The 12,898-nt window shown below is 52.9% G+C and overlaps 1 protein-coding gene and 1 non-coding gene across 3 annotated transcripts; both read right to left on the bottom strand.

Annotated features, from left to right (window-relative positions):
• Window positions 1-1,501: 1,501 nt before the first annotated feature.
• On the bottom strand, window positions 1,502-12,898 carry LOC105497343 (sialic acid binding Ig like lectin 11). Of its 2 annotated transcripts, none has more exons than XM_071087514.1 (10): window positions 12,730-12,898; window positions 12,276-12,659; window positions 11,860-11,970; window positions 11,496-11,543; window positions 11,108-11,371; window positions 10,465-10,512; window positions 10,095-10,352; window positions 4,444-4,540; window positions 4,030-4,111; window positions 1,502-3,154 (listed from the first exon to the last, which is right to left on the bottom strand). In XM_071087514.1, the coding sequence occupies exons 1-10, from the start codon at window positions 12,767-12,769 to the stop codon at window positions 2,888-2,890; spliced, it is 1,599 nt and encodes a 532-aa protein (XP_070943615.1). In that variant the 5' UTR covers window positions 12,770-12,898; the 3' UTR covers window positions 1,502-2,887. The 2 variants fall into 2 exon arrangements, with proteins under 2 accessions (XP_070943615.1, XP_070943614.1); XM_071087513.1 differs by having other exon boundaries at window positions 1,790-3,154; window positions 11,860-12,144; window positions 12,730-12,894.
• On the bottom strand, window positions 2,231-2,443 carry LOC112429429 (small nucleolar RNA U3). The gene has a single exon (XR_003021634.2). It is a non-coding gene; the product is annotated as a small nucleolar RNA U3 (small nucleolar RNA).

Raw genomic sequence — 12,898 nt, forward strand, 5'->3', positions numbered from 1 at the left:
ATCTCTTAAACTTTGATTCCACACAACACATGTTTCTGTAAGCTCAAGGTTGGGGCAAAGTTACAGATTACAGCATCTCAGGGCAAAGCAATTGTTCAGCGTACAGGTCAAAATGGAGTTTCTTCCTTTCTGTAGGGAAAAAAGAGATCAGACTGTTACTGTGTCTATGTAGAAAGGGAAGACATAGACACAGTAACAGTCTGATCTCTTTTTTCCCTACAGTTCTGGGGTACATGTGCAGGACGTGCAGCTTTGTTACACAGGTAAACGTGTGCCACGGTGGTTTGCTGCACCTATCAGCCCATCACCTAGGTATTAAGCCCAGTATGCATTAGCTGTTTTTCCTGATGCCGTCCCTTCCCCAGCCCCTTGACAGGCCCTAGTGTGTGTTGCTCTCCTCCCTGTGTCTAGGTGTTTTCATTGTTCAGCTCCTTCTTAGAAGTGAGAACGTTCGGTGTTGGTTTTCTGTTCCTGTGTTAGTTTGCTGAGGATAATGGCTTCCAGCTCCATCCATGTCCCTGCAAAGGACATGATCTCATCCTTTTTTATGGCTGCATAGTATTCCATGGTGTATATGCACCACATTTTCTTTATCCAGTCTATCATTGATGGGCATTTGGGTTGATTCCATGTCTTTGCTATTGTGAATAGAAAAGCAGAGATTTATTGAAGACAGTTCAGGGTGGGAGCGGGATCCAGCCAGCAGCTCAAGAGGCTCCCCAATTAGGGTTTGTAATAAGCTAGAAGGAACCCGGCAACACCCCTAGGCGCCCTTCAGAGACCTCCAATTGGTTACATGCTATGAAGGATTGGCTCACGACCAAACAGGGGCCATAGCGGAGACCCAGCCCGCAGTCAATCAGAGGCTATGTGGCTTGTTATCATGGGAGCGAGAATGTGCCCTGTGCACCACACCTGTGCTCTCCTGTCTGTAGGAACTGGCTGCACCTGCTGAGCTCCCGTTCCCCTAATCCCCTATTCTCCTGCCACAAAACTCATGGAAACAAAGTAGAATTAGAACCGTGGTTGCTGGGGGTTAGGAGGAGAGAAAAATGGACAGATGTCAGTAAAAGGGTAGAAACTTGGAGTTACAAGATCAGGTCAGCCCAACATGGTGGCTCACACCTGTAATTTTAGCACTTTTGGAGGCTGAGGTGGGAGGATTGCTTGAGGCCAGGACTTTGAGACCAGACTGGGCAACATAGTGAGTTCTTGTTTCTTTTCTTTTCTTTCTTTTTTGTTTTGAGACCGAGTTTTGCTTTTGGCATCCAGGCTGGAGTGCAATGGCGTGATCTCAGCTCACAACTACCTCTGCCGCCCGGGTTTAAGTAATTCTCCTGCCTCAGTCTCCCTAGTAGCTGGGATTAGAGACATCCACCACCATGCCCTGCTAATTTTTGAATTTTTAGTAGACACAGCATGATTACAGGCATGAGGCCTGCCTTGGCCTCCCAAAGTGCTGGGATTACAGGCGTGAGCTACCATGCCTGGCCTTATTTATTTATTTTTGAGACAGAGCCTCACTCTGTTGCCCAAGCTGGAGTGCAGTGGTGCAATCTCGGCTCACTGCAACTTCTGCCTCCTGAGTTCAAATGATTCTCGTGCCTCAGCCTCCTGAGTCACTGGGTCTGCAGGTGTGCCCCACTACATCTGGCTAATTTTTGTGTTTTTGGTAGAGATGGGGTTTCACCAGGTTGGCCAGGCTGGTCTTGAACTCCTGACCTCATGTGGTCTGCCCACCTCAGCCTCCCAAAGTGCTGGGATTACAGATGTGAGCAACCGTGCCTGGCCTGGGTGCCTTTTGAATGATTTCCTTTCTGTCCCACAATAGCCCTGTGATTTAGGTTTATTGTGTCCATTTTACTGAGGAGTAAGATGACTTGCCCAAACTCAGGCTCTATTTATTTATTTATTTATTTATTTAGACACAGAGTCTCACTCTGTCACCCAGGCTGGAGTGCAGTGGGACGATCCCAGCTCACTGCAACCTCTGCCTCCCGGGTTCAACCAATTATCTGCCTAGTCTCCCCAGTAACTGGGATTACAGGCGCCCGCCACCATGCCCGGCTAATTTTTGTGTTTTTAGTAGAGATGGGGTTTCACCGTCTTGCCCAGGCTGGTCTTGAACTCCTGACCTTGTGATCCACCCACCTCAGCCTCCCAAAGTGCTGAGATTACAGGTGTGAACCACCACGCACAGCCTTTTTTTTTTTTTAATGTTAAAATGGGAACCACTAGGACTTGGTTCTCTCACTCTCCCTCTTCTGAAGGAGGAGAATGGTTATCAATGGGGAATGACGGTTGCAGCAAAGCAATCCCAGGAGCTGGCTTCTCGTTCTGGAGAGTGCCCTGTGCCTCCTCTGCCTGGTTTCCTGTGCTTTACACATCCAGAGAAGCTTCTGTAGTAATGAACCATAGACACGATGCCTCAAAGTGTCATCTTCAAACTCGCTGTGAATTGAAAGTATAATCTTCAGCCAGGTACGGTGGCTCACGTCTGTAATCCCAGCACTTTGGTAGGCAGAGGCAGGCAGATTGCTTGAGCCCAGGAGTTCAAGACCAACCTGGGAAACACAGCGAAACCCTGTCTCTACTAAAAATACAAAAATGAGCCTGGCGTGATGGCTCACAATTGCAGTCCCAGGTACTCGGGAGGCTGAAATAGGAGGATCACTTCAATCTGGCAGGTTGAGACTACAGTGAGCTGAGATTGCACCACTGCACTCCAGCCTGGGGGACAGAGTGAGACCCTGTCTCAAAAAAAGAGTCTAATCTTCAAACTCAAGCTCTTCATTGGGGATGGGGCTGAAATCTGAGTCCAGTTCTGGCTGTCACACCAGCACGACTCCCACGCACTTGCTGGTGTCCTGTTTCCATGGAGAATTCTTCACTTTGGAACCATCCCTGACGTCTCCTTCTCCAACTGAAGCCCAAAGCCCAGGCCCCTCGGGGGCTGTCCCTTGTGGATCTTGATCTCTGAGTACTCAGTGCTGCTGGGGGCCTCCTGGTCCTCAGGCTCCCGGAGCCTCATCCCTTGGAAGCTGAGGGAGGCGTAGTAGACCTCCTGCTCTTCCCCCTGCCCTGGGGTGGGGGTGGCTGCACCTGGGGGCAGGTGGTCTTGGGAGCTGCCTGCCGAGCATTCATGCTGCTGACCCTGAATGCAGGGGAGAAAGGGAGTCAAATTAGGATCATGGGGGCTAAGCGAGAGCAAGGAGGATGCACAAGAGGACCTGGAAGCTGAGCATTTCCTGTTTCACCTACTCATTCCACAGACGCTGGCTGGGCCCTCGTTCTTTCACTCATTCAGCAAATATTTGAGAACAATAACATCTGGCTCTTGGTAATTCACTGCCAGGCTCATAAAATCCTCACCACAATCCAGACTCATAAAATCCTCACTCCAATCTACTGGGGAGACACTATGGTCCCCATGATCAGATGGAGAAATGGAGGCTGAGTAAATTACCCAAACCCACACATCTAAGCAGTGGTCAGGCCAGGATTCACGTCCAGGTCTCTCTGACTCCAGCACCCGCTGCCTTTATGGAACAGCTCCCCTGTGCCAGCCCCTGGATATTCCCGGGGGAACTAGAGAGACACCATCCCTGACCTCAGGCAGCTTGCAGTGTGGAAGGAGAGGCAGACATTAAAGCTCTAGTCAATCAAGTTACTATCTAATTGCAAATTATGAGTGGATGCCCAGGAAGGAGGAGGTGTGAGAAAGACAGGGATTTGCTCGGACCTGGACTGACCTCAGGGACCTTGGAAGATCTACTCAAACACAAAGATCTACTCGAGCACAGGCAGAGTATGGACAGACCCGGGGAGGCCTTGGCTCTGGGAGGGGACATGGGGAGCAAGGGGGAGGGTGCCCCCCAGATCATGGGACTTGGGACTGCACTGATGGGGACCCAGGAGCAAAATCTTATTTGGGGCACAATGATTCTGCAAGGCACCAAGAGGAGTGCCCATGGCCATCCAGGAAAGGGGAACAGCTGGGGCCCCAGCAGACAGAGGTTGGGCTCTCACCTGGGAGATGGGCCCCAGGGTGGAGGGCACGTCCTGCTCCGCTGCTGCCCTCTTGCGAGCTTCTTTCCTGCAGGTCTTCACCCTGAGGGAAGAAGCACTGGCCTTCAGTCTTCAGGCTGGCCCAGAGCCTGGGGCGACTGCTTCCTACATGGCTTAGCGGAGGCTGGAAGGCCGTGGAGGCCAGTGGGGTGGGGACATATCCATGGGGTGACTTCCACAGTGAGAACTGGGGACGCTCATAGATGGCCTGGATCAGGGCTCTGGAGCAGAACCCTGCTCTGATTTTCTTGCCCAAGGCCCAGTTCTTACACCCACTGCCCCATCTAGATTCCTGCGGCTGGGACTGTCTGGGATTCTAGAACCCTCTCCCTTCCCACACTCTGCATTGCCTGCCCTCCCAGGGATGACACTTACCCGAAGATGACGAGGCAGGAACAGAGAGCGAGCAGGGCAGTGACACCAGCTCCCAGGGCAGCCCCCAGGCCAACTCCTCCCCCACGCTGCAGCTTCCCTGCATGGGAGCAAGGTTTGGGGTGGTGTTCTTCTAGCCCTGAGACCCTCCTGTCCCTTCCTCCCACAGACCTAGAGCTCTCAGATTCTTCATCCCCCAATGAGGCAGAAATTTAAAAATAAATATGCATTCATTCACTCCAAGAAAAGTAACAGGCAAGGCAAGGGTTAAAAAAAAAAAAAAGAACAAGTTTTCCTCTGCTTAGCAAGCTCACTCCAAGGACAGTTATGAGATAATACTGTTTAAAAAGCCAAGGCCAAAAGAATAGGCTCCAGACACACCCCCTTCCAGAGCAAGGTTGAAGGAAAAAAAGAAAAACAAATTCCTTTCTGCTACTCCTTTCCCTGGCTTCTTAAGCACAACTATGTTTTACAAATGTCTGTATTTAGCCAGTTCTTTTTTTTTTTTGGACACAGCTACAAGGCACCAGCTATGCAAAGCCACAAGTTATGCTATACTATAAATCATGTGACCTATCATATAATTAACTGCCTCTGTTTTACTTTCGTAAGTCCGCTCATAAAAACCCTGCTCTGTGTTTGTTTAATGCTCAGCTTTTTAGATGCGAATCTACTGAGCTGATGTGCACCTAAGATAAACAATCTTCCTGTTCTCCCCATCGGTCTCTCCAGTCCTCAGTTTCCCGCAGCATTTTTGGCGACCACGAAGGGACCAGAGACGGCAGGTTTACTGCCTCCTATGCCTCTGGGTGCTGGAGCCCTGGGCCTCGGGAGACCTGTGACCCCAGGTGCCACCAGGAGAACGTTAGCCTGGAGAAGAAATCACCTCTCCACTGACCTGGTGCCCCTACCTAGCAGCACAACAAAACCTGAAAGGAGCTACAGAACGATTTCAGAAACAGTGCACTTCAGGAACCACAGTAATTTGGGGCCCAAGGCAGGAGACCCATCCCGTAGGGGTGGAAGGGGAGCCTGATCACTTCCTGGGGTGTGCCTAGTAGTCCGATCCAGAGGGGCTGGGGGCGGCAAAGAGTGGCTTGTCGATTTGGATGAAAATCACACCCCAATCAATACAGGACATGAGAATGGCTTGCTAAGTCGATTAGGAAAAGGAAACAGGAGGTGGCGAGCCACCCCAACTAAGAAACTGGAGGTGGCGAGAGTGGCTTGCCACCCCAATTAGGACCATAGGAACTGGGAGTGGGGAAGTGTGTAAAAGTGTGTAAATGTAGAGGCCTAATTAGGCTCATCAGTCACAAAGTGAGAAGTCACAAATCTCTTAGTGTGGACTTGGTGCTCCAAGCAAAGTGTGGGGCCGACTACGACTAGTGGCGATCTGCATACGGCTAACCGGAGCTGTCCTACAGCTCAGAGTCGTAGCAGGAATAAGGAACTCTCCAAAGTCAAGTAGTGTCTAAAAACTCCCATAATAGGAGACGGTATAGTCGGCGGAAATGAGAGGAAGAGTGAGTGAGTGCACTGAGCCGTAAAGAAAGGAATAGAAGGAAAGTCATCAAAACTTACTCCATTGAAGCGCATGTCACAAAACTTTAAGAAAGGTTTTTCAGGGGATTATAAAGTTAAGCGAATCCCCCAGAGGTTGAGAACTCTCTGTGAATTAGAATGACTTTCCTTTGATGTTGGATGGCTGACTGAAGAAACTGTAGACTAGGAAACAATTGGACATGTATTTAAGATGGTGACAGCCTGAGTATCCTTATCAGTTTCCTTATATTGATTCATGGTTACATATAGGACAGACAAGACCAACCTGGATCCAGCCCTGTTTAGCAGCTTATTGCAAAACACTTGTAGCCCGAGCCAAAAGTAAAAGTAAGAGCAGCTTCGCTGACTGACAGGAAGTTAAAAGAAAAATCCCAGAAAGAGCAATAGAAGCCAGTTTTGCAACAGCTGCCAGAGGAAACAGAGATTCCTCCTCCATATATGTCCCAGCCTACCCACCTTTACTGAGGCCAACAGCCCTCCAGGAACCAAATTCAGGAGCTAGCACGCCCCAAGTCTCACCCTGAAGGGAAGGATCGGAGCCTCAAAAGGCCAGGGAAGGAAGTGAAAAGAGTCAAGCAGGCCGTCTCAGATCTGGCCGTGCTTGAGCTATGCAAATGCCTGTCAGGGAGATGTGAGGACCCATTTATTATAATAACCAAGGCCAGGTTCAGGGGGCAAACGAACCTTCATCCATCAGCCCTTTTTGACTACTGATCTACTAAACTGGAAACCCCATACTCCCTCCTACACAGAGAAGCCCTAAGCCCTTACAGATCTGATGCAGTCCATCTTTCTGACACACAATCCACCCTGGCCAGATTGCAAGCAGCTTTTCCTAATGTGATTTAACACTAAAAAGTGCAAGAGAGTAACATAGGCAGCTCTCCGCTGGCTAAAACCCCACGTACAAGCAGAGGCAGGGCGTGCTCAGGCATGCACTCAAGGTCAGTTCTCAGACCCAGATCCTGACTAGGACCCAGAGGATGCAACTCAGCTTCAGCGTTTGCAAAGGTACCGAGAGGCACTTCTGCAAGGTGTGAAAGCTGGTGGAAAGAAAGCAATTAATAGAAGAAAAATTTCAAAAGTGCTTCAGAGAGCTGATGACAACCCAAGTCAGTTTTATAAAAAACTTCGTGAAGCATTCCAGCTTTACACCCCATTTGACCCTGAGGCTGCTGAAAATCAGCACATGGTAAGCGTTAGGCAGGGATCTAGACCTGACATGGCAGCGCCACCCGACGTAGCAGGCCCTTTGTTCGAGACTTCCCTTCCTCTTTGTTTTTTATTTCTTTTTATTTTTTTTTTTGAGATGGAGTCTTGCTCTGTCGCCCAGGCTGGAGTGCAGTGGCCGGATCTCAGCTCACTGCAAGCTCCGCCTCCCGGGTTCACGCCATTCTCCTGCCTCAGCCTCCCGAGTAGCTGGGACTACAGGCGCCCGCCACCTCACCCAGCTAGTTTTTTGTATTTTTTTGGTAGAGACGGGGTTTCACCGTGTTAGCCAGGCTGGTCTCGATCTCCTGACCTCGTGATCCGCCCGTCTCAGCCTCCCAAAGTGCTGGGATTACAGGCTTGAGCCACCGCGCCCGGCCTTCCCTTCCTCTTTGAACACACCCGCAGACTTGCATACATCAGAGGTTCCGGCTGGGCAACCACACTCGCCCATGACCTGCAGCTCACCTGCATTCCACAAGTTCGTAAAAAGCAGTTCCGGTTGACAGTTTCCAAAGACCCCTTCCTCATGACCCTTACTCGACTCCTGCCCTAGTAGTTTCAAGACTCCCCAGGCCCTGTTTGTACAACCAGCTTCCCTACCTCTCAGGCTATAAAAAGCCCCTACCCTTCTCCCTCAGCGCGACTTCCTCGGCCCGCAGCTTTGGACCGAGGAACCTGACCCGCGAGTCCTAATAAAGGCTATTCTCACTGCCATTTGCCTTGTGTCTTCGTTCCCGGTTTGGCTCCAGCCTCAGTTTACCTTTACAGTAAGCATAGTCTTTGTAGGGCAAGCCTGGGGTGACATCAAGCAGAAACTGCAGGCATGAATGCCACTCAGCTTATAAAAGTGACCACCAAGATGTACATTAACCGTGACCAGGGAACAAACCGGGAAAGAGCAAAAGCAACAAGCGATGCGCCAAGCAGCTAGGCACACCAAGGGTTAAGTCCCTCTCCCCAGCCCGGCTCTATCTGGAAAAAGAGGGGGCAGGGACTGGCCCCTGGAAGATAAGCCAAAAAAAAAAAAAGAAAGGCATAATTCTTACAACTTGCGGCAGGCACCTACCAAGCCTCAGGGCCAATAGCAGCCCAGGAGTGGACTACGGCTGTTCAGATCCTACCTAGCCCCAAAAAGTAAGTGTGAAAATGAAAAAAAAAAACATCCTGGCTAACTTGGTGAAACCCTGTTTCTACTAAAAATACAAAAAATTAGCCGGGTGTGGTGGCGGGCACCTGTAGTCCAAGCTGCTCAGGAGGCTGAGGCAGGAGAATGGCGTAAACCCGGGAGGCGGAGCTTGCAGTGAGCCGAGATCGCATCACTGCACTCCAGCCTGGGCGACAGAGTGAGACTCCATCTCAAAAAAAAAGGAAAAAAGAAAAATCAGAAAGAGGAAAGACAGATGGCAATGCGTGCACCGGGGCAGGGCCCATGCCGTTGCCCAGCCCCACTGGCCAGCTGTAGGAGCAGGAGAACTCAGGAAGGAAAAAGGAAGCAGAACATAGGCTGACAAAAAAGGCCAGTCGGTTGGCAGCAGCCCTCATAAAAAGAAAAATTAGAAGGCTGGGCACGGCGGCTCGCACCTGTAATCCCAGCACTTTGGGAGGCTGACGTGGGCAGATTATAGGGTCAGGAGATCGAGACCGTCCTGGCTAACACAGTGAAACTCCATCTCTACTAAAAATACAAAAAATTAGCCAGATGAGGTGGAGGGCGCTTTTGTCCCAGGTACTCCGGAGGCTGAAGCAGGAGAATGGCGTGAACCTGCAAGGTGGAGCTTGCAGTGAGCCGAGATCGCCCCACCGCACTCCAGCCTGGGCGACAGAGCGAGACTCCGTCTCAAAAAAAAAAAAAAAAAAAAAGAAAGAAAGAAAGAAAAATAAGCAGTGTGAAAGGATATGGACACAGACGTGGATGTGGAAAAGGTCAAGTTAGGCAGGGATTTAAGAGCCGACCAAGGCTATAGAGGGATCAATGTGCAAAATGCAAAAAGAAAGGACACTGGAAGGATAAATGTCCAGAAGGTAATAAGGGAAATGGCCAAGGCTGCGAGGCAAAGAAGCCATTGGCCAAGGGCTCCTGCACCTTAAAGGAACCAAATACTTATCTGATCAGGCTGGCAGGAGCTGAAGGATGTGAGGACCAGGGCAGACTGGGCTCCTTCTCATTAGGCCTCTAGGAGCCCATGGTCACATTAAAAGTTGAAGGCGGCAAAATTCTGCCATATCTGGATTCCACGTTTCTCACTGATGGCTAAGCCATTATATAAAGTTACAAAGCAGGGGGGAAAAAAAAAACCCTCCTTGCCTGTAATCCCAGCACTTTGGGAGGCCGAGGCGGGTGGATTACAAGGTCAGGAGATCGAAACACAGTGAAACCCTGTCTCTACTAAAAAAACAAAACGGTGGGCGCCTGTAGTCCCAGGTACTGGGAAGGCTGAGGCAGGAGAATCGCTTGAATCTGGGAGGTGGAGGTCGCAGTGAGCCAAGATTGTGCCATTACACTCCAGCCTGGGCAACAAGAGCGAAACTCTGTTTCAAAAAAAAAAAAGGCCAGGCGCGGTGGCTCAAGCCTGTAATCCCAGCACTTTGGGAGGCCGAGACGGGCGGATCACGAGGTCAGGAGATCGAGACCATCCTGGCTAACACGGCAAAACCCCGTCTCTACTAAAAAATACAAAAAAACCCAGCAGCTCCTCCCCAAGCCACCAACGCAGAGAGGGGGCCGGGCTGGCTTGGGAGGAGCAGCTGCAGTGCAGACCCTCAGCCTCCCGGGAGCAGGAGGGGCCCAGCAGCTTTGGGGGGGTCTGTGGGATGGAGGACAGGACTCAGCAGGGGCCCCTTCCTGGGACCCAGGTGTCCCCCTTTCCCTCACTCACGGTGCACGGAGAGGCTGAGAGAGACGTGCTGGGAGCCCAGCGGGTGCTGAGCATGGCAGGTGAACTCTCCTTCTTGCTCCACTTGAACCCGAGGCAGCTCCAGGACCCCGGGGTCTGAGGGCTGGGAGGAGCCCACGGTCTGTCCCCCCTGGGTCCAGCTCAGCCTGGCTGGGGGGCTGCTGTGGGTGACACAGACCAGGCGCAGGCTTTGGCCCTCCAGGACCGGGAGGGACGTGCCGTTCCCGAGGTTTTCCAGGACTAGGGAAGGAAGGGGCAGAATCCATGTGCAGCTCAGGGCTCCGGGACCCTCCAGATTCCTGGGCCCCAGTTCGGCACCGAGAGGCCCTGGCTCCTCTGTCCCCTTTCGTACCTGTCCTGTTTGCTTGGGAAACCATCACTCTCAGGTTCTCTGGAGGATCTGAAATGGAGAGAGGGGACCGGCTCTAGATGGGCCAGGGGCTTCCCTCTGGGTAAAGGGAAGCGTCCTGGAGACTGAGGTGGGGGAAGTGGGTGGGACAGAAGGGCAGTGCAGAATCACCCACTGAGTCCCAGACACAAACTGCATGAGGGTCTACACAGGTAAGAATATCAGTCCCTGGCCAGGCGAGGTGGCTCATGCCCAGCACTTTCGGAGGCCGGGGCAGGCGGATCACGAGGTCAGGAGATCGAGACCATCCTGGCTAACATGGTGAAACCCCGTCTCTACTAAAAATACAAAAAATCAGCCAGGAGTGGTGGTGGGCGCCTGTAGTCCCAGCTACTGGGGAGGCTGAGGCAGGAGAATGGCGTGAACCTGGGAGGCGGAGCTTGCAGTGAGCTGAGATCATGCCACTGCACTCCAGCCCGAGAGACAGAGCAAGACTCTGTCTCAAAAAAACAACAAAAAAAACAATGTCAGTCCCTGAGACCTGGCGCTCTAGACCCCCTCAGCTCTGGGACCCTGAGCCCAGCCCCTGCATCCCCACCTGTTCTGCCCTCCCGATGGACCCCAGGCCCCTGCTGGGCGCACTCACACTGCACAGAGAGGTCCAGGGCTCGCTGCTGGGAGCCAAGCCTGTTCTCCGCTCGGCAGGTGTAGCGCCCTGAATCCCCGGCCTTCACCCCGGGCAGCTCCAGCCCCAGGGTTCTGGGGCCCCAGGGGTGGGACAAGGAGAGGACTCTGTCCTGCAGGACCCAGCTCAGCGTGGCGGGGGGCTGGCTGTCAGCAGCACAGAGGAGCCGTAGGAACTGGCCTTTCCGGGCTTCCAGATGTGTGAGATTTTCCTGGGGTTTCAGGGCTGAACCGGAAGAGAGAGAGAGAGAGAGAGAGGCTACAGGGAGGAGCATATCCCCTCACCTTCATGAAAATTTTTCATCTCCTAAAGACGACTGGCCCAGCCCCAGCCCCACGGCCCTCAGTACCTGACGTGTTGTCTCGCGAAATGCTGATAACAAGGTCTCTGGGGGCGTCTGTAACAAGATTGTGAGCTGGCTTCAGGGAGGGCCAGTTTGTTCCTCACACCTGGAAAAAACTCCCTCCGGGAAAAGAAAGTGGGAACATCCCAGGAAAGACAAGTGACAACCAGAGCCGGGCCTCACGGGTGTGGACAGAGGACCAGACGCCATTCCCATCCCCCTCCCAGGGCTGAGCCCGCATCCTGGGACCTCACGGCTTCCTCTCCCTGGATGCTCCTGAGCTGGGAGCCGCTCCACTGCCCCACTGGGCTCCTCCACCTCCCCACCCACCGGGTCTGTCTGCACGCCCCAGCATCCAGGCCACACTCACAGGCCACGCGGAGTCGGACGGTCCTCTCTGCGCTCACACCCTTTCTGGAGAAGTCCACGTGGCAGGTGAGGTCGGTGTCGTGGTCCTGGGGGCTGGGTGTGAAGCTGAGCACTGAGAAGTGGGAGGTCGTTGGTTTGGTTCCTTGGGAGGAGAGGGCAGTCCCCGTCCAGGAGAAAGAAGGGGCTGGACATTCCTCAGAGGCCCAGTTAAACACACAGACGACCGTCACCGGCTGCCCGGGCTCCAAAGTCTCAGGGATGTAGACATCAGGCTTCTGAGTCAGGGCTGGGACAGCGACATGGGTGAGGGGTTCTAATGCTGCAGGGGTCCCTGAGGGCCCTCTCTGCTCAGCCCATAGCCTGCCCCCAGGGTCCCTCTCCAGTGTGAGAGGCAGCGGTTCCCATCCCATTCCATACCTGTTACTTTTAGAAGGAACCCATTGTTCTTGAAATTATATCTCACATATGTTCCTCTCTCCACCCGAAAGAAGTACTGTGCCTCATTCTCCCTCTGCGCGTCTCTGATCACCAAGGAGCAGCTCCCCTTGCCGGGATCCCCAGTGAGCTGGAATCGGCCCCGGGCGCTCATTTCCACCTTTCGACTCTGGTTGTTTGTGGCCACAGGAGCACCCGTATTTGTGTTGGTCCCTTCTTTGAACCAGTAGCCATAAGCAGCAGTAGACTCGTTCCAGCCATCCCAGGGGTAGGAGAGGTTGCAAGGCACCATGATGCACAGGCCCTCCTGCACCGTCACCTGCTTCTGCACTTGAAGACTGTAACTGGGATCCTTGTTCAGGGACCCTGGGGAGATGCAGAGGCTCAGCGGCAGCCCCAGTCCCTGCATGGGACCCCCAGCCACCGACCCACTCACCCGCCCCCAGCACGGGCAGCAGCAGGGGCAGCAGCAGCATCTCTGGGCTCTGGGGCTAGGCCTGTCCCGGGACCATCTGGTTTCTGGGCCGGCCTGGCGGGGAAGGAAACTCCTCGAGCAGGAAGCCTGGCAGAGGGACAGTGACCATCCGCAGAGGAGGAGCCTCAGG

This window comes from Macaca nemestrina, chromosome 20, assembly GCF_043159975.1.
Source record: "Macaca nemestrina isolate mMacNem1 chromosome 20, mMacNem.hap1, whole genome shotgun sequence".
Classification (NCBI taxonomy): domain Eukaryota; kingdom Metazoa; phylum Chordata; class Mammalia; order Primates; family Cercopithecidae; genus Macaca; species Macaca nemestrina.

What these genes read in the sequence shown, in the direction of transcription:
- LOC105497343 (XM_071087513.1), bottom strand. Translation starts at nt 12,769, where the DNA reads ATGCTGCTGCTGCCCCTGCTGCTGCCCGTGCTGGGGGCGG. An exon ending in GCTGCCCGTGCTGGGGGCGG is followed by an intron (nt 12,660 to 12,729) that starts GTGAGTGGGTCG and finishes GCATCTCCCCAG; the next exon opens with GGTCCCTGAACAAGGATCCC. An exon ending in CGTCCGACTCCGCGTGGCCT is followed by an intron (nt 11,544 to 11,859) that starts GTGAGTGTGGCC and finishes ATCTTGTTACAG; the next exon opens with ACGCCCCCAGAGACCTTGTT.